The sequence below is a fragment of the Balaenoptera musculus genome, chromosome 18, assembly GCF_009873245.2.
Source record: "Balaenoptera musculus isolate JJ_BM4_2016_0621 chromosome 18, mBalMus1.pri.v3, whole genome shotgun sequence".
NCBI classification, from domain to species: Eukaryota; Metazoa; Chordata; class Mammalia; order Artiodactyla; family Balaenopteridae; genus Balaenoptera; species Balaenoptera musculus.
The window spans coordinates 20,693,524-20,714,724 of record NC_045802.1 but is presented as its reverse complement, the minus strand read 5'-3'; the positions used below and the strand labels follow the sequence as shown (position 1 = coordinate 20,714,724).

Sequence of the window (21,201 nt, the reverse complement as noted above, 5' to 3'; positions counted from 1 at the left end):
CATTCATAGCCTAAACTTAGCATGGCCAAATGCAGAAGAAACGTGGAAAACTTTTTGGAAGCATGCCGAAAATTAGGAGTACCAGAGGTAACATCAAACTTAGTTCCAGTAACCATGTTTGAGTAAAGATTTTACTTCATATATGTGTTTGAACCTATTGAATAGATATACACCTTTGTCCATCCTTTTTCATCTCAGTCTTTCTTGAGGAATAATGTTGAATAAGTTATATAAAATTTTAGTTTCAATTACTCTATTGCAGTGAAATAAAAATGGCTTAAAATGGTATGGTCAATTCTGAAGAAAAGGGGAATATAATTTTTTTAAGGTTTTGAAATACGAAATTCCAAACTTAAAAAAAAAAATTTAGTCAGCTTGATTCTCTTCTCAAAGAGCAGAAATTGCTGAAGCTTCAGTGAGCCTTCTGTGGGTTACATAGGGTAGAATTTTGGAGGTAATGTTGTTTCCCTATCCAAAGCTCTGAAGCAGAGTAGACCTGTAGTTGACCACTGATTTGTTGATTTGCACTCCTTGTAGGTTTGGGGTATGTAGTTCAAAATGATAAGCATTGAAAATATTATAATTATTGTTATTATTATCATTAATCACAACCATTCATAATAACAATGTTTGTATATTGCTTTATAGTTTGTTAACTGTTTGCATTTACATTTTCCCCTTTAGTCCACTGTAGATCCAATTGGCAATTCCCTGTAGCCAGCCCAGCAATGATTTGCTACTTTTTCTTTCTCCCAAGCTAAGCCCCAGCCTTAGCCTCAGCCAGATAGCTGATTTGGGTCTTCTAATGACTTTACTATCAGTAACATAAAAGGATTTCTTAGGGAGATAAAAGATAGTTCACTCAGAATTTGGGGATAAGTTGACAAGCTTTTCATCATTGTGATAAAGGGAAATAGACAGAAACTACATTTCTTAAAATTTTCTTCTGTCTTTTCTAATGTTCCAGGAATAAAGTAACTACAAACTCTGTCATGAGATACTGTTTTTGCGTATATGAAGGAATTACATTTTCATGTAGTTCTACTCGTTGATAGGAGTTAGTTATTGGAATTGAGTAAGGCTTTTTCTCCCTCCCTCCCTCCCTCCCTCCTTCCCTCCTTTCCTTCCTTCCTATTTTTCAGCTTGGTGACATTTGAAGGTGAGAGTTAAGTGGTAGGCTTCTAATCTTATTTGAGGAACAGGAGAGAATTATTAAAGTATCTTTAAGTCAAAACTGTACCAATTAAAAGAAGCTTTCAAATTCATTTTTAAATAGAGTGTAATCTTTATATAAGGTACTAAATGTCTTTATGATCAATCCAGATGTCTTTCAGCAATGTTAATCTGTGTGTCTGTATTGTATATGTGCATTTTACTATTGCCCATACATTCTTGGCTTCAAATGTTGGTGAAATTCTCATACGCCTACCATTTTTAATGATTTGATTCCGTCATGGGTTAATAAGATTCCCCATGTGTGAATCAAAATTATCACACCAAGTTTCAGATTGTAAATTATTTGTGTCTGTACTCAAAAGCGCTGATGAGTTATGACCAATCCCCTGTGATATTTTAAAACTCATCATTTTTCTTGGCTTATGATGACACAAAATGAAGTGGAAATGCCCTTAACCATTTCTTGTGAGTAAAGATTGGTAATTATGATTTCCTTTTAAAGTGAGGAAAAGGAAATTAAATTAGCATCAAAATGCAGAGAAAATTTTATCATAATATCTGAATTATGCCCCTAGCACTAATAGGCAACTGATAATTCCAGAGACAATTGAATTACAAGAAGTAAATCATCTTTTTTGCCAGTGTCCCAGCTTAACTATGCTTAGTAAGAAATATATCACTAAGGCTTTTTTTGAAACGATTTTTAAGATTTGAGGTGATTTTCAAGTTTGCATTGTGTATGTGTGTGTGTGATAGTGTGTACATCTATATCCATCCTGATGGATAATCCAATAGCATCTTACTGGTGACTAGAGTTAAATTAAGTTCATTGCTACTAGAAAAAGTCTGTTGGTTGGTTAGCAGTTGAACTTCTTTAATGAGATATGTTAAAGGAAGGGAGGAGTATTCTAGTGGAAAACCAGAAATTGCAATTGGAGTGCAGCTGGCAAATCTTGCTATATATACTCAAAGGAACGTGCTTTCATCTCTTGGAATAAATGAGTCATAAATTATTGGAAATGAGGAAATGTTTTCATCTAGGAATGTGATACTAAGTTGGGGGAGGGGTGGAAATAACCCCTTCTTCCACTACTTAAGAAGGTTGATGATTTGAGTGTATATGTGGCACACTGCAATTCTAGTTGCAGGAGTTCTCCCCTTGCAGTCAGACATTGTAAAAGCCTGGTACTTAAAAGCGGAGGACCTTTAACGTTACATTTTCTTTTTTTGCTTCAAACTTAATATTTGGGTAACAAAATACTCACTGATTTCCCGGCAGCTTAGTGAATTCCTCCTAATTTGCAAGCTTGCCCTGCTTTCTTCTCCATCCATAACTTATCTACATACACATACCGATAAGTCACGGAGATCTGGAATTCTGTATTATTTTAAGCTAAATAGCTAATTGACAATGATAAATCATCCTGTAGAGACTGAGGAGTCACAGCTGTGCTCTCAGCCCGAGTTTGTTACCCTTTGTAATAGAATCACAGTTTGAAACTACAACCCAAAGTCAGGGTCGGCAGCTTAGTTTTATCAGGTTCATCTGGGTGGAATGTGGTCACTGAGCAGTCAAATGATTACATATAAATTAATACGATGGGAAGGAAGCAATTTTAAAATTGTTCCAGTTGTTATAGTTTTTATTGTATTTTCTCTAGAAGTCCCCAGGAACCCAATCCCAGGTACCTGCCTCAGGGTTGGTCAAGGTTCATGAAGCATTTTATTGTGTGCCCAGTGGAGTGGCTTCCCTATAAATGTGGCTTCTTCGGATTGGCTGCATTCAGAACTGCACGCAGTGTAAGCGACCTAGTTTATTTGCAGAAGGTTAGAGTATGCATCAAGAGTAGATGGATACGGCGACTCTAGACCTCTTGTCTGTTATTCCTGACGTTTGGATGAGGCTAGATCTATACCTTTCTTAGTCCAGGGGCGCAGACAGGACTTGGCAGTCAACGCCACCTATAGAAAGGAGTTGACATCACAGAAAGAAGTCGGTGTTGGGTTCCTGGAGAAATTCTGTTAGGGCGACAGTAGGCCTATTTGCCATCATCTGTGAGGGATTCTGGGAAGAGGTAGAGGTTTGCTGATGAGAATACCAAGGGCAGATCCTGAAAAACGAATCAGAAATGCCCCCCCCCCCCCACCGCCCCGGCAAGTTCCTTTTCTGGTGGCAGAGTTAATATCTCTTCAGGTAGTTATTTCAGCCTGGGTCACTTCCTGCTGCCCATTTCCAGTGCCTTGGGGTTTTTGATTTTTTCTGTTTGGGGCCAGTTCTTCAACTAAAGGGACAGATTGAGTGCCACCTGGAAGGAGAGGCGTGAGGGCGAGTGCGAAGGCTCTGTGAGCAGAGCGAGGGACACGAAGTTTGGGGTGAATTAGCCGCACCTGTGCTGTTAACTGGTTATGTGCCCTGAGGCAAGCCCATTAAAGCCTGGAGCCGTGAACCACTCACTGGGACCTTCTTGCAGCTGCATCATCTTCTCAAATGCTCACGGTTGAGGCCCGGAGGCCAATATTTTATTACCATGCTCTGAGGAAAATGAGGCCCAGAGACGTTACACAATTTCCTAAGCTCACGCTCGCAGCTGGGAGGCGGCAGAGCTGGCGTTCGAACCCCGGTCCGTCCGCGTCCAGCGCCTGCCTTCTTTCTGGCACACACAGGGGCTCTCTCGGTATGTGAGCAGTTCCCTGCTCTGCAAAACTGCAGGTGTTGGACTTAAGCAGTGGATTAAACCACATTCTCCAGAGCCCTTGATTCTTTCGGAAGCCAAGCCGAGGCTGCAGATCGCTCCCACCCGCTTGATTCGGCCACGGCAGTTTCTCCTTTGCCTGTGGCATGTATCGGCTTTCCAGTTAAGAGTTCCTTTGGGGGAAAAGTGTCCTGTTGCTAATTATAGTTTGAAAACCACTAGACCCTTAAGGTTTCTTTGAGCTGATAGTCCGTGGACGCTCAGCTCCATCCCGCAGCGCCATGATCGCTTTCCCCCATCAGCTCCTCTGAGGCAGAAAAATTACCCCACGTGCTTCACGGCACCCTGGAAAATCTGGGGGTCAGGTGATATTGCTGGCACCATCCCATAGCCCCTTGTAGTGTTGATGCCGGTGGTCAGACTGTGCAGCTGTCTCTGACCTCTGGTGCAAGTGTCAACTTGATCTGGAACACAGGCTTACCCTTGGCGGGCTTCCAGATTCTTCACTATATACTCTTTGTATCACCCAGGAATCTGACTTCAATTAAGCCTTGGGGTCATGAGGCTATTTGTGGACATACTGAGGCTTCCTTTGCCTTTTCTGAGTCAGCTTGGTCATTCCTGGCCTCTGATCTTGATGTGGAGGATTTACGATTGGCTACTGGGGGGTCTCCAGTTTCATCCAAATTTAGGGCTATTTTAGGGCTCTTATCAGTATTGTCTCAGGTGGAGAGAAATCTCTCATTTGTGAAGCATCAAAAGTATTAGAAAATAGATATATATATTTTTACTCACCAGGGCAGTATTTCACCTTGATTTTATTTTTTTATTTTTTTGGAGGGGAAGACACTCTGGTCTTTTTCTAAAGGGAGATCCCCTGGTCTCGCTCTCTCAGAGGAGACACCCTGGTCTTTTTCTGAGAGAAATTGCCCTGGTCCCTGTCTGAGGGGAGGTGCCCTGGTCCCTTCTTGGTCTTTGTCTGAGGGAAGATGCCCTGGTCCCTTTCTGAGGGGAGACCCCCTGGTCTCTGTCTGAGAATAGACCCCCTGGTCTCTGTCTGTCTACTCGATGTTAAGTAAGTAGCCTTGGCCTCCAACCTCTGTAAGGAGCGAGGTCCTTAATTTTAACAGACTTGCCCTGTTTAGAGGAGGAAGGGACGTGGAATAGAAATGCACCTTGTTTTCTAGCTGCCCAGCCCCTCCTGTTCGCTACTGTCTCCAGAGAGGAATTGGGCAGGAGGGATAGGGCAGCAACTCCATCAGCTGTACAGGGCTCTTGCCTGCCGGATAGCACAGAGGCCAGGGGTCCTCACTAGACTGTGGGAGGTGGAAGGTTTTCCTTCCATATCTACAAGGACAGGTCCCTTGGTGTCCAGCCTCTGCATCAGCCAGATGGAGTTAAAAATAAAATCCTAAAGTACACTGAGATGCTAACAATGATTGCATTGATACAAGTGGGATTATGGCTGAGTCTTCTTTGCAGTGCCTTTCATATTTGTATTTTGTTGACTTTTATAAGGAGATGTTTTTGAAAGTAATTGCAAAACTTTTCCTACTTTATACCTGTTGTAAGGGTTTAGGACAGTTTATGTAAATGATCTGAATTTTTAAAATTGAAACATGTTCTATAAATTGAAGCTACCTTTTTTGTTTGTTTGTTTTAATCTTGAGAATAGGAGATACGAATTCCTTCGCCTCTTTGAACCTTATGTCTCTTTTTTCCCCCAAATCAATGACTTTAGTATCAATTTAAGTCATAACTAATAAACACTTTCGGGGGATGGTGAGATTCTTATTTACAAGATTTATTTTAAGTTTCCATTTACATTGGTTACTTCCGAGGTTGGATGATTAGAGGTGCAGATTGACACCAAGTTATTATTTTATTAACGTAAATTTTTAAATCCCTAATGCATTAAGAAGAGCCAGTCTCTAGCTTGTAAAACCAGTCATCTCCAATGGTTAGTAGGTGTGTATCACCATTCATGTAAGAATCCTTTCCCCCTGTGTGTCTCCTGGTGGTAGAGCCACTTCCGGTCAATGGTCTGACATTGGTACATGGTTGAGAACAAATACTTTCTCGAAGCAGCATCTTCAAAGAGCTTGAAATTGCATTTCTAGATGAATTAGCTTACTGATATTAGAGTTACTAAGTGCATAAAATTGGTGATTAGTTCTTATATATCTGGGGAAAACTGTGGAAACCTTTTCCTACCTCACTCCACTCTTGGCCAAATTACACCTTGTCAGTTAAGGCTTTACATTTTCAGAATGACCATCAACATTCTTGTGCTATGACATTTTAGATTAAAAATACTTTGTAAGCATACTGCCTTTGAAAATTAAATTTAAATAAACAATATTTGTAAGCATACTGCCTTTCAAAATCAAATTTAAATAAACAATATATTCTAAATTTCTTAGAATCTAGTCTGTATTATACTCAGAATGCCTGTAAATTAGACCTTTTGATAGATCTGTGTACATTTTTGTTTCTATCTGTAGTATTTGGGGAACCGGAGTTAATCTTTAATAGTAATCTTAGTCACACACTCTTGTGTTGACTTGTATGAGAATCAGTTAACTTCTGGCGATTGTGATTTCTGTTCACTGTAACGGGAATTAGCATCTGCAGTTGCCTCTTGGGACGCTGAGTGTATTAACTGTGTTTTTTAAATGCCTTGCAATAATTACTAATGCTCTGTAAATACATGGTGAAATTTGGCCTCTTTAAATTTCCTTCCTTTTTAGTGTTTTCCTGTTTTAATTATAAGAAAAAAATAAAGCATCATCTGGAAGTCCCTCTTATGAAGACTGAAATTTGGAAAGCACAAGGGTCAGAAAACTCCCAGGTTCCCCTGGCAACTTCAGCCCTGGTTCCCATCACAGCATCCTTGAGGGGCTGATCTGACGGCCATGGGCTGTGTGACTGGGGGGTAGAATCAGAGAGTAGCCCACACTCCACACATTATGATGCTTAAGATTTTTGCCTCCCAGCCAATCTTAGACCCACACTTTTTCCCTCAGAGATCGTGATTTAATTTAAACCACCCGCTGTGGGCTGTGAGTCTAGGCTTTACCCACTTTAATCTGAATAAAGCCCAGAATCTGTGGCATCATGAAATTATTTCCAGAATGAGAAGAATGGTCTGTTGCCTACCCGTGCGAGAAGCGTACTGCTGAATAAATACACTGGCGACTGCAGACAATCTAATTCTTGGTTCTTTGACGGAGTTGCTGGGGAGGGAGGAGACCAGCCATTTTCCATAGGGTTCTGGGAAATGTATTGAAATATATCCTGGAGATAAAATGACTTGCTTTTAACATGGAGATACCACTTTGGTGACAATCACATTTTAGTGTGCCTATGCCTTCTGTCTTATGTCTGTTTTGCTCAGAATTCACTGATTAAGCACACCATTGCAAAAGAAAATTCTTAATGCAATAGAAAACCACTTCTCGTAGATGTTTCCCCATCTGTTAATTCCTGATCAGCATCTGTGTCACAGTGAAATCCATTCTATGTGTAGCTGTTTTAATTCTTGAGAAAATAACCATGGTAGCTTGATTCCTCTAAATGCGCTGAGAAGAGGTGCACAGTCTGAATAGATATAACGTGATTTATTAATATCCTTAAAAAAATCTTTTGTTAAGAGGATCTCTACCCTCATAAATTAAGATTAGGAGGTTTATAATCTTATTCAACACACTTACGTTGATTACCCCTCTTTACCAGAGGGCATCAAGCTAACTGCAGAAGATACGGGCAAGACAGAATCTCTATCTTAGAATCATCTTTCAGTTGCTCTGTGATTTGCATCTGCTTAGCAGTGATGCTAAAACAAAGGGCAATATTGTTGCAAAGTGTATTATAAAATATATAATATATATATTTTTTAAATGCTTTGCCTAATTTGGACATAAAGCTGCATTTATGAAATATATCACAGATATTTTCAATCCTTGTTTAATTTGGAAGCAAAGCCAGAACTTTGGTACATACTGACACAGCAGTTATAATCATTTTTAATTTGAAGCTGCGGTCATTTCTGGTTCAGGAATTCACGGTATCAGAAAACCGTCTGCTTCATGATAGCAGTAGGCATCCAGAGGTCAACTCATAGGACTATCTTATTTGTGTGTTTAGTTGATAAAGTAGGAATTCTGCCTCCTTACATGGTGACTGTCAAGTAGACAAAACACGGAGGCCTGTTCTCCCCGCCCCTCCCCCTGCACATACCTGTTTAGTGGTGAAGAAATTTACATAATTCCTCTATGCAGGAATGTACTTTTATTCTAACTGCAGATCTAAGAAGCCTCTTTGAAACTTTTGGTTTATGTCCAGTTGTAAAAAAGTGAAATTTAATGTAGTTTTTGGGCACATGTAGGGACATGATTAAAACTAGCATTCCCCAGAGTTTATCAATAATCCTAAAAGGAAAACAAATTAGGCGCATGTATTACCTTTCGGAGAGAAATACTTTATATTCAGTCTTCATAGACCAGGGTAGAAAATGCACTAAGAGAACGGTGAGGAAAGGTGGGGATTAAATTTTTAAGTTTGTATTTTTCCCTTTAGTAAAGTGAAGACCTAAATGTCCCAGGTGCAAAGCTCTTATTTTTATGCCATTGCTGACTCATGATACCACTTAAATATTAAAACTGTTTGAATACCAGAAGGATGTATAAATTACAGAACCTTCTATTCCTCGATAGTGAGATTCTGGGTGAGGACTTTCTTTGTCCTATTTGCATAGACGGCGTTGGGTATGCTGCTTTTTGTAATTAATTAAAAAATCTGTGGTGGAACGGGTTTTACCTGCTTGAAATAAGGGGTTACTCTTGCCATTTGCTAGTAACTAAAAATGTGTGCTTCTTTTCAGCCGTTGTTCTGTGTATTTTTAATTGTATGCACTGTCTCTTTCTGTTCTGATGGCTGCCCTCGGAATAGGCTGACCTCTGCTCTCCGTATGACATCCTGCAGTTGGATTTTCGTCACATTCGAAAGACTGTTGACACTCTGCTGGCACTCGGGGAGAAAGCCCCACAACCAACTTCTGCCCTCCGCTCCAGGGACCTTATAAGCTTCTGTCTTGTCCATATTCTCTTTGTAGTGCTGATCTATATCACTTACCGCTGGAATGTTCTGTCTGCATAATGCCTGCATGTGCATCCCTACACACTGCTCTGTCGCCCTGCTCTGTGACAGGGTCCTTCCTCCCTCTGGGCCTATGCCTTGCAAACTTCCATCCCTGTCATCTCTTCAGTAGTCTCTGGAGTTTCGAAGCCGAACGTTTCCACATCAGATTTTCCAGAAGCACAAACTTCATAGAATGCAGCTCCCATTAGATAGTTTCTCTCACTTGCTGAGAAACAGTGAGGACAGAGGGTATCCACACCTCTTGCTTCCTCACCCCATAGTGCCAGCAGCGGTGCTCTGCAGTGCCTCTTCTCTCTCCCAGTGAGCTTTGCTGCCCTGGGTAGAGCCAAAGAAGGTTCCAGAACAGGAGCAGAGGGGATTTATGAAAATCTTTCTATTGGGTCAGTATTTAAGTCGACTCCTAATTCAGGATTGGGCAATTTAACTGTAGAGGGAAGACAGAAAGCCAGCATTTGGGGTCCAATTTGGTCTATAACAATCTTTAATAATGCCACCGTTGACCAAGTTGAAAAATACCATCTGGAGAATGACTGCTTTAATGGCCATCCAGTTGACTTCCTCCCTGCTTCCCGCAGCGGGAGCTGTGAAGGGCACCAGGGAGGGTGACCCCCCACTTCCACCCCGAGTGAGCCCCTCTGCCCTGCTGCCTGAGACAGAGCTGTGCAGAAGGGCGCTGGGGAGGAAGGGTCCGGCGCAGTCAGAGTGCGCCCCCTGGAGGATCCACGGCACACCACTCTTTCTGCGTAGTTTTACTTATTCCTTGTTTGGTCTACTCTGACCGAGGCTCTTAGAAAGCATTTTCCAAAAAGGGTTTCTATTTTTAAATAATGTAATGGGTCATTTCGCTTTTTTTTTTTTTTTTTTTTGCTACATCACATCATAACTTCAGGTCTAGAATGTGATGGATTTGACAGTATTTATTTTCAAATAAAGCCATGAGTCATGGAACATTCTTGGGCCTAGGGCTGGGGTTACTATGACAGGAGCCAATAAGATTGCTCTTATTTTAGAAGAATGTAGTTTCTTCAGTGACTTGAAATTTCCGTTTAACCTTTGATTTCCAGTGACATTAGCAACCTGCTTTTATGTTTAAGCTTAAAGGATTATATGTTAATAACTATATCTGCTTTCGGAGCGATGTGATCAGTTTGCAATTAAAGAAAAAAGACATTAGAATCTTATCTAGGACAAGATATTCCTGGTTCTGGGATGTCGTTTTATAATATGAGACAGCCCTGCTCCAAGGTGAAGACAGACTCTCCTATGCTTCAGTTTACATCTGGTTGCCAAATACTGTTTCTTAAATTGGTGGGGGGGATGATTGAGTTCACTTCCTCAAGATAAATTTCTAGTTTACTCACATGGAAACAGTCTTTATAGATGGCTACTAAGAAGATAATTTTATTTTTCTGAACATTTCCATGAATCCAGGGGACTTGAGGTTGTGGAAAGCTCACATAGAAGAATATATTTATATAAAGATCCTTTGTTGGTAAATCAGACCAGATTTTCTAACAGGAGACATTCTTTACATGATAATATCTTGAGTTAACTGAGCTTTTCCCTCCTGATTTTGGGTTGATTGATGAAATACAGGGTATGTGGAAGTTATCTAACGTCAGTTGTGTAATAAGTAACCCGCAGATGTACTGAATTGCCTTTGGTGCTATCTTGTACTCTTCAATCTGTAACACAATAAAATCCCTTTGTACGATGTCTAACGAGCACCCTGAGCCATAAGTTGCTTAATAAACACATTTTGGGTGATAGATCCAAGTTTTTATGGGCCCATCGATACGTTAATTTGTGTGCATCCAGAGTCGCGCTCAGCGCTTCTGTCCAGCTCTGCAGCGCATTGAGATTTCCCTTCAAGGATCACTGCTGTTTGGATTTTTCTTCTTGAAGCGGGTGCGGGGCACAGGGGAAGAAGAGAGATGACTTACTGGGTGACCACCTGAAAGAAAATTCTGTCAATGAAAACTGAGTAGCGCAATCCTGGGAGATCAGATTTAATTTTCAGTGCTGACTTGACATAGTTCTTTGGCTGTGTTCATATTTCAGTTCTGGCATCCAGTGTATTTTTTGGATGCACTTTCACTTCTCATGTCATTAGTGTATCTGTACCCTAATGTGTTGCTCCTCTGGGGATCTGTTAGGTGGTATTTTTTCATCAAGTAGTCTGGTAACAAGCAGAACACAATTAATTTAGCCCTTTAGGCAAAGCTTGGAATGAACTGTCTTGCCCATTACTGCTCATTTCTGTTCAGAATATTATTAAGCCTCCCCATGGTTCTTCCCCAAGGTACTCACACACCGACTCATAGGCTAGCACGATGCCTGCCGTTGCCACGTGACTGGGGATACTTGGCCAACCCACTTGTCATCTGAGACGTGGTTGGGTGATTTATATGTGCATACTAAATCTTCCTCTCACAAGAAAGACCATTTTTTTCAGTACTTACAATGCCTGATAAAAATGACCCAAGTATTTATTTACGTGTTCTTTTTGAAATAGAAAGATCTATTTGAAATAGAAAGTTCTCTTTCTCCAGTTCTTCCAATTGGTAGCAACTTGCCACTCCGTGTCGGGATTTCCAAAATATGTGACCACTCAGTAAGTTCTGTTAGTTCCTTCTCGTTATGGATTTGTGGTTCGTATGTAGCTCATTGTACTTGGGGAGAGACGTATAAAATGGTGCTGGTGGGAAGGGCCCTACAGAACTCAAAAGCAAGACAGCTGAGTAGGAGTTTCATCAATGAGTAGATAAGCAAAGGCACTTGATATCCTGATACTAGTTACTTGTGAGTAAGAAATTAAATTTAGTGCATAGTGGCTAGGGTTATTTCTCTAAAATCCATGCTGGTCTCTGTCATAAGGAAAAAGGGTGTTTCACCCACAGGGTAAAAGTCATGGACAGTAGATTAAAATTTCAGGAGCTTGAAAGTGGTTCGGGATGAGGTGAAAAATATTTTAATGTGATTTTCTTTCAGGAGATTAGGTTTTTAAAATTAGGCTTCAGATTTTGAAATTAGTTCTCAATAAACTATCAGGTATATATAATAGAATGTACGCTTTTCTCCTTAAGACTATGAGGGTCCAGTTCCTTGCTTTTTCACTGGATTTTGTTTATGATTGTGTTCATTCATTCACTCCTCAAATACTGAATGAGCACCGTTTGTACAAGACCCCATCTTGGGGATAAAAAGGTGACCATGACACGTGACCCTGTCTTCAAAAATCAGGAGTCAGCAAACTTCTTCTGTAAAGTGCCAGTAAATATTTTAGGCTTTGTGGGCCATACCATCTCTGTTAGGACTACCCAGCTCAGCTGCTATAGTGTGAAAGTAGCCACAGACACTCGTAAATGTGTCTCAATAAAACTTTATTTACAAAAACAGGCTATGGGCTGGATTGGCCTGCAGGTTTTTGGACCCTGTGTAGTGGATCTAGTGAACAAATAAAGAGGAATTCAATGTGATAAGGTCCTGTGGTAGGTCAGGTACAAGATTCTGTATATGAAACACGTGGACAGGGGGCCCAGCCCTGATGGGAGTGGGTGGTCTTTGAAGCCTTCCTAGAACGTGATGTTTGCACTGAGGCCTTAAAGATGTGTAGGAATAGCCAGGTGAAGGGTGTATGGATTAGGGAGGTGAGAGAAGGGGTAGTTGTGTGTAGAGAATAAATGTTCTAGAAAGAAGGACTAGAAAGTAGCATGGCTGGAAAGCAGAGAATCAAATGAAGAGTGACAAGAAATCCTCTCTGTCTGGAAAGGGTTGACATGGTCTGCATTTCACATCGGAAGAAGCTGCCCCTTGGAGCCCTCACACGGCAAAGCAGGAACTGAAGTTCTCTTACATTAAAATGATGCAGACAGTTTTGTTTTAAGGTTCAATCAGTTAGTGCCAGGACTTTACATTTTAGAAGCAGACTGAACAACATGAAGAGTGCTGCATGGGTGACTTCATTTTTTCTGGCGGGTGGCCTGGCAGGAGGCCTGTGACTGCTGGGGACCGTAAGAAACTATAGAAAAAGGACAGCCAGGCGGTGATGGCGATCTGCCTGCTCCCATGAGGCATTTGCCGCCAGAACAAGACGTCCGGCCCTCACTACGAAGAGATACTAATGAGCTAAGTGGCAGAGCTAACGCCCTTCCCCGAGTTGAGGGTTCTCTGATGCCCACCTGACGTTGAATTTGGTGGGACTGGCCTGGAGAGGACTCCGAGGGGCCAGGGGCCTCTTCCTGTCTCCTGGGCACAGACGGGACCTGCTCGCTGGTTGGTCAAGGACCTTATGGGAAGCAGCATGATGTCGTGGAAGGGGCCCCAGCTGTAAGATGAGACACAAGTTCAAATCCTGGTTGCAGTACTTACCTGCTGTGTGACTTCAGCAAAGTTAAACTCTCTGCATCTCAGTTTTCTCCTCTGCAAAGTAGAGATACTGTATCTACCTCACAGAGTTGTCATAAAGAAAAAAACCAATGCAAATCCATAGCATTGGTGCCAGGCCTGTAGGAGGTGCCCCCAGACGTCTTACAAAGTTGGAATTTAGTCTTTATGGCTTACCTGCCTTTTCCAACCCTGCTTGTTGTGGCTCAGAAGAGGGGTGGGTGAGGGCATAAGAGTGAATATTTGTTTCCGCCATTGGAGAAACAATGCAAAGGACAGGACGAGTCCTTCAGAGGGGGGTCAGAATCTTTTTATGCAGGATACTACTCTATGATTCTGTTCTCTGCTTTAAAAAGAAACATGACAAAAGGAGCTCATGGGAATCCTAGAAGAGTCTGCTGCTACATTCTCAATGAAAGCCACTCATCTCCTCTGACAATGAAATTTTAATGCATTTAAACTCAATGTAAATATTCAGCTCTCTCCTTTAGATCCATTATATACAAGGTGAGGTGACCCTTCTCTGTCATTTCCCATCAAGCTATAAATCCACAGCAGTTCCTTCCCCATCACGACTTGTAGCTCACTTCAGGGATCCCCTCCCCCATGGAATAGGCAGTGACAGGACTAGTGTGATGGAAATGGCCTTCTGGCCATCCTCAAAGCCCCTCCGTATTTGTGGCAGGCTCCACTTGCTTGTCTTGTCAACCAGCATCTCAAGTCATGATTCCCATCAGTCTCCCTCGCAGTCCTGTGACAGAACAACCACAACTGCCGTGTTTTCATAAGGTTTCTATGATCTGACGCTAGTCTTCGTAGGTACCTCCAACCCTATAATGTAATCTGAGGGCACCTCAGGGCTTCTTAGGAAGTCTGAATGAAAAGAGAAAGCCAGAAAGGATGCAAAGGATACCTTTTTATGTCTTTTATTTACTCCTTGTCACCAGCTGTAAGGGTGGAAGGGAGAATTTTGAACTCTGCACCTGGTTTAGCAATGAGGAGACCAGGAAGGTGAGAAATGCCTGGGAGAGGGGATGACCTTAAGCTAACTCCAACATCCTGTTAGCAGGAGGCTAAGGCCTCAGTATCTTCCCGTCCTTGTTTCTCTGGAGCCCCAGCCCTTCCCAAGCATGACCTCGAGCATGGAAACTCAACTCTGCAGACCACTGGCGCCACCACTGATCAGTGGAGACATGTCACAGCTCAAGCAGGACTCAGCATAGCCCCCTCAAAGCCATGTGTCACAGAGATTAGGCTTCGTGCAAATATTAGTTCTAGAATTCAGGAACGTTTGTGACTAAACATAGGGGAACACTGAGGTCAAGAAGCAAAATATGTTGTTCAGAATGCCTTGGGCAAATCTATTGCTTTAAAATTTCTATTCACATTCCTTGCCCAGTGCTCCATTGTTGGTCTCAGTGTTTTTCTCACTGATTTGTTGAGCTTTTATGTGTCAATATAAAACCCTTTGTAATTTGATGCAAATGATTTTTTTTACAGTTTGTTGTTTATCCTTTAATTTTTTTTTTTTGACACACACAAGCTGTATACTTTCAGGTGATCAATTGTTTTTACCTTTTCCTTTGTGATTTTTATATCACTTTTTCATCCCCATCCATTTACCAGAGAAAATATTAAATACGTATCTATATTTTATTGGGAGGAATGTTGTGGACTTTAACATTTAACTCTTCAACTCATCTCAGATGGATTTTAGCATATGGTATAAAGTGAAGACTTATTTTTCTCCCCAAGTAATACCTTGCACCAGGTACTTAACCATAATTAGCAGCCATTTATAATATCCTACTGGGGTGTTTTGGAAGCCATAAGAATGAGGAAAATATATCCCTGCCCCCGTGGGACCAGCCTTACCAATGAAATGAGAGTCAGGTGATTTCACAAGCCCATGGTAAGCAGGAGGTGTCAGGAAAGGGTACCCACTGACCTCTGGCTGCGACAGAAGGAGAAAGCACCGTCCATCCTGGCCTAGTGCCCAGTTCACAACTCAGGCAGAACCTCCTATTCTTTCTCAGGCTGACATTTGGCTGCTAAGTTGGCAAGCAGCATAAACTTGCCTCCCCTCAACACACCACTGATGACAAGATAATCCTATTTGATACACAGCAGCCACTTGAAATAATTGTTAAAATTGTGTTTTAAAGGATCGGCTGTTTTATATTGACAAGTGGCCATTTCTCAAGGCCTGGAGTCAGAGTTTGAGATACTCTGAATTTACCATAAGTTAGGGAAGTGGGAGGGATGGGGGATGGTAAGACTGCGAGTGTAGAGCCCACCAACATTTTGAGGTTGTGGGACAGGTTCTTGGAGATGTCATGATGTGTCTTTGGATGATCTTTTTAAGAGCACAGTGCCTGCATCTGGGGTACTTAGTGGAGAGTCGTGCATTGACGCAGCAGGAATATCTGATTCCTCCAGCAAGAGAACTGCAAGGAAGCAGGGCTGACCAGAGAGACCTGATTGGCTTCATGTTAAACACTGTGTCCACCGCCTGGGGCTTGACGCAGCTCCCATTTTCAACTGTCCTTAAGACCAGTGGTTATTGGACTGTGGAAAACACACCATCTTTGGGTAGATGAGAGGGAGTGTTCGCTGTGGAGTTGTTTCCCAGCCAAGGAGACACACTCTGGAAGGAGATTCCCTTGTATGGTATCAGACCAGGGTCAAATGACAAAAGTGTAAAATTATTTTGTTTTTGCTCTTTTGTAAACTGGTGGTTGAGCGTGCAGGGTGCCATACACAGGGAGTGAGTCGCCTTGATTATCTTCCTTGAGTAGTATGTGCTGGACGTTTCCCACGAGCAAAAATACAATATGAGAAAGTAGCAGGATATTTGTGTCTTTGACAGTTTTATAAAAGAGTCTTAAAAGGGAGGCTCTTAAATGCTGTGGTTAAAATTACTTATTTACAAGGCTGTTCATAAACTGTGAAGAAAGCATGCCTCCATTCCAGAGATCACAGGAAATAAAATGAACTAAATCAAGATTTATGGTCAGTAGAATGGTGTGTGGTCTGTATAAATGAGTATTCAATTTCCTTTAAAATGTGTGAGAGGCTATGTGAAATTTTGCTTTATAAGAATATAAGCTAATATGTTCTTGGTGGGTGGTTTCCAACTGACGGTATGTAGCTCACTTATTTAGTGTCAAGGTTTTTAAAAAATGTTTAGCTCTTTTGCACATTTCAGGATGATTGGAAGTCTTTCTAGAACAACCCTCACTTGTGGAAAATCATTGTTTTCTTTGCAAACACAGAAAAGGTCTTTGCAAAATGAGTTGAAAGCTAGGGAGAGAGCACAGTCTGAAGTGATTAGATAGGCATACTTCAGAGCTCGACTTAACTCCTGTCAGTGGTGTCTCGAGATTTTATAATTAGATTCCAGTCATCTAAAAATCAATGCTTTGTTCTTCTTCCTTTTAGGAAAAACTGTGTCTGCCCCATCACATCCTTGAAGAGAAAGGCCTGGTCAAAGTGGGCATCACCGTTCAAGCATTGCTAGATGTAACTGTAACAAAGGCTCTATTCACATGAGACCAACTCCTGTCCTTTGGGTCGTGGCTCAGATGCTTTTCCGGTCAGAGATCTTAAACTCTCCTCTCAGCACCTGCCCCCTCCAACCTCCCACTCACTGCTTGTCAGTTCCCCGACTCTAGTTGAATTGACGGGAGGACACAAAAGAAGATTTTCTACCTTTCATAACTGACTCTGACATTAAGACCTGACAGGTATTTGCCTAAAACCCCATGAGGGAGCTGGTTGTGAAGGACCAAGAAGCTCATCAATGCCTTCTACAACCTCCTTCGTCCCTTCCATGCTCACCCCCTGCCATTACCAAAACACCAAGCACAACCGTTTCGCAGCAAGATGCATTTGTTTTATTAAAACCAAACGCGATGTGTATTTTGGGGGTGGGTGGGGAGGGCAACATGCAGTCAGGTTTTTTGCCACCAAATTTTTCAAGAAGTTTCTTGAGACCATTGCCTTTTAAAAAAACTATTTTCGACATACAAAATATTTATATAAATATTATTTATTAGTGAGTTGTTATTCATCCTTTGGATGCAAATTGTAAATTAGGAAACTATTTTATTACTGCTTTTTTGTGGTTAAACACTTTATTTTAATATTATAAATATTGAGTTATTTTCTATCCTCTTTGGTGTGCAAGTAGTTCTAGGTCTCCATAGTCATGTTTTCTGGTGTATATGACTCAAAAAAAAAATTTTTAAGCAAAAAGCAGGTGCTTCTGTGACAACTATTTTCTGGGGAGGCATTATTTATACTTTGGTTTCTGGAACATTGGTCTTATTTATATTTCTGCATTCCATCCAGCTTCCTACATTCCAGCAGCCCTGTTGTCCCCTGATATAATGAGCTGACAGAAATCAAGAGAGCGCCCCAAAGTTGTTTGTAAATAGCTGTGATGGAGAAAAAAAAGACATATTAAACTTGAAGATAAAATGTGAACAGTTATTTTTTTGGGTTCATACTTATTTTGCTATGCACAAAACATTCACGTTTTAACACGAAGAAGTAACAAGTGTTGGCATCATGTGTCTTGTAGTGTAATTTTGCACTGTAACTTGGGTAATTAAAAATCTAGCACCAAAGGTAGATAATAAGGAAGTGGTATAGGAAAGTGGAGATGAGAAAAAGGTTATCGTTTAACCGAAAAGTTTTTTAAGGGCAGCTTCGGCGGAGAGTGATCAAGAATTAACTGAAGGCGTATAGGACCTGGATCAGGAAACCAGCACTTCCTGCGGCTGCCCGTTTTAAAAGAGGAAACTATTCTGAGATGTAGACGTGCTTATTTTATGGCAGCTTATTTGGTGGCTTTCAAAGTAGTCCGTCAAACACGGCAAGATTCACAGCCTCTGGTGTGAAACCGCAGAAGTGAGTCAGTAAATTGGTGGAGTAGGTGCATGCAAGAGCAAGGCGGGCTCAGGAGAAGGTGAAGTAAGTAGCGTTTGTGAGGCTGAGTGGCCCAGGAGGGAGCAAGTTCAAAGAAAGCAATGACTAGAGAAAACCCAGCTAAGGAAAGGCGTCCGTGTTGGTCTGAGAGAGTCACATAAGACTTCACAGACACACAACCTATTTTAGGCAGTTACGTGCGTGTGCACTCGCCCTGCAGTTACAGACAGCCCAGTAACTCGTCTTTCAAAATCTTGCGAATGCTGACTGCATCGTCAGCTCTGTGAAAAGCCATTGTAAGTTTTTAGAGCAGCAACCACAAGTTATAAGCCAAACGTAAAGACGAACACAAAAGAAAAGACACCGGGAGGACAGTATGCATTGAAATTGAGCGCAGACTTACATCAGCCAACGCCAAGGCTGCCCTCCGGTCTAGGCAAGGAGGGAGGGGTTACTGAAAATAGTCGTTTGGATTGGCAGCTAGCAGTTACTTCCTATCAAATGTACTGTGCACTTTAACCGAGTTCAAAATATATTTTAATATTTTCCTGTACTGCACAAATACCTGTTTTGTCCAATAGCATAATGATGTAAAAAAGAAAACACTTTGAACAAAGAGCGTATTCAGTGTAAGCGACAGTCAAATGTTGATTATAGAAATAGGAATTTAGGTGACTGCACCTTTATGGGCATTGAGAATGCAGGGTCCTGAAATATTTTTTTTTTTACATGTATATATGGCAACATGAAGCTCTGTAATCCTTGTTTTGAGAGACTTTTTTTCAAAATTAAAATATTTCTTTGGATATTCATTTTCAGTATTTTCTTGCGGTTGGCTGTATAATGTGAATGGCTTCAATATTTTGTAAAATGGCTTTTTTTTTCTTCGAAATGCAGTCCCTGTATGGCTAAGACGTCTTCAAGATCTTCATCCATTGTTCATACGTGCAATAAGATGCGCATGGCCGGCTGACAGCGCCCTAAGTGAACACAATGTGCACAGGGCAAATACCCTTCCTTTTATGATTTGACAGCCATTAAAACTTTGAATTTGTACAAACCATCTTCTGATTGACTTACCCATCAGATGCAGAAATCATACATAGAGTGTCACTGATGAAACAGATTGTAGCAATCATCTATGTGTGTGTGTGTGTGTGTGTGTGTGTATGAGATATACATATAATATGTATATATAGGATAAGACAATTTTTATTCAAACTAAAATCTTCCCTGGACCCACGAACAAGCAGCACTCAAAAGCAGAGTTGCTGTGGTGGAGGGGGCGGAGTGGGGTCCAGGTGTATATCAGGTGTCGCCACCTGTCCCTCGGGTGGTGGCTCCAGAAGTGTTTTCAAGGAAACCTGAAGGTTCTGTGGTACATGTTGTGAAACCCCAGGGTCTGGTCCTCCCTCTCAACTGTGTCCTGTGGAATCTGACCCTCAGGGAGTAAAGTGGCTTCCTGGTTATACCTCCCATGAATCCGGGTCGGTGTTACCATTTTCCCCACACGTCCCGCCCACCTCTGGTAGAAGAGCAGCTGCTTTGAGGAATTCAAGGGAAAACAGTGACATGTCGTTTCTGCCTTCTTGTCCCAACCCACACAGAGCACACAAGACTCGAGACTCACAGCCTGAGCAGGGACAGCAGGGACCAGTGTCATGGCCTCTACGTTTAAGACCCATATCTGCGGAGTCAGGAAGAGCTATGCCTTGCCTGTGATGTTCTGACTAGAAGTGCTGCAACTGTGCCCACCTCCAAAAGCTTAGCCCTCTTGGTCTCCTGCACATTACAGAAGTCCAGTGCTTCACAGACACTTTGCATTGTAAGTTGGCTGGAGCAACTGGGAATGTGTGAAGGACAAGGGAAGGGATGGCAACAGGAGTACTGGGGGAGCCGGGCAGGGGCATGTTTGCATTAGGGTCGCGCATGCAGCTCAGCCATATGGCATAGGCCACAGCTGGGGACTGTCCCAGAGACTGAATTCTAGCCAACAGCTGCATCTGGGGACTTCCTGGTTCTTCCTGAGTGAACCTGAGAGGGCAGCAGTGACCCCAGTGGGACTGGTTATCTAATCTTCCGTCTTCCATTGGAAGTCAGCTAGCAGACATCAGGTCCCATTGAGGGTGGTATGTGTTTGCAGGATTTCACTCTAAAGAACTCTCTTTACTCCCCACACTCACGTGCTAATGGGCCACCTTAATGGCCAGTATGTATTGAGTGGTTACTGTGAGTCAAGTGTTTCTTCTGAACTATAAGCTCCATTAAAACAAGGCTGCTTGTCTATTTGGTTCTCTGCTGATTCTCCATTGCTTAGAACAGTACTTATCATGTAGTAGGCATTGGAGAGATGCCAGTTAGAAGAGTTAATGAACTTTACATACATTATCTCAAAAACTCTTACCAAAATGCAATAAGGAAGGGACTTGTAGTAGACACCCGTGGGGTTGCCCCCTAAGACCACATGCTTCTAGGAACTAACCCTGCATCGTATACCATGAGGTTTTGTATGTTTTTTTTTTTTTTTTTTGGCTGCGCTGCGTGGCATGCAGGATCTTAGTTCCCCAACGAGGGATTGAACCCGTGGCCCCTGCAGTGGGAGCCCAGAGCCCTAACCACTGTACCTCCAGGGCATTCTCTATGTGGTTCTTAACTTATGCTGCCCACCTGGTTCAGGAGCAGCCGTCTTATTCACAATTGACCAATAAGTCTCTTCCAGGATTTTAATTCTTTCCTGGTGACTGAAGACAGAAGTCATAAAACCTGGAAAACACCTAGAGGATAAAACTGACATGCAGGGAGAAGTAGCAAAGAAAACCCTGCTGTTTGCATTCCTGGATCCAGTAGTAAAGAG

At 41.9% G+C, this 21,201-nt stretch overlaps 1 protein-coding gene across 8 annotated transcripts in view; it reads left to right on the top strand.

Moving 5' to 3' along the window:
• Positions 1-20,508, top strand: part of LRCH1 (leucine rich repeats and calponin homology domain containing 1) — a 191,002-nt gene extending 170,494 nt beyond the window's left edge. For 2 of the 8 annotated variants that reach the window (XM_036831080.1, XM_036831085.1), the window contains 2 exons: positions 10-87; positions 16,857-19,394. In XM_036831080.1, the coding sequence (XP_036686975.1) occupies positions 10-87; positions 16,857-16,967 (189 nt within the window). In that variant the 3' untranslated portion in view covers positions 16,968-19,394. Of the gene's footprint in view, positions 1-9; positions 88-8,819; positions 11,410-16,856; positions 19,395-19,954 lie in introns of those variants that run through there. The other 6 variants (XM_036831083.1, XM_036831079.1, XM_036831086.1 and 3 more) reach the window with 6 other exon arrangements.
• The last annotated feature ends 693 nt before the right edge of the window (positions 20,509-21,201 follow it).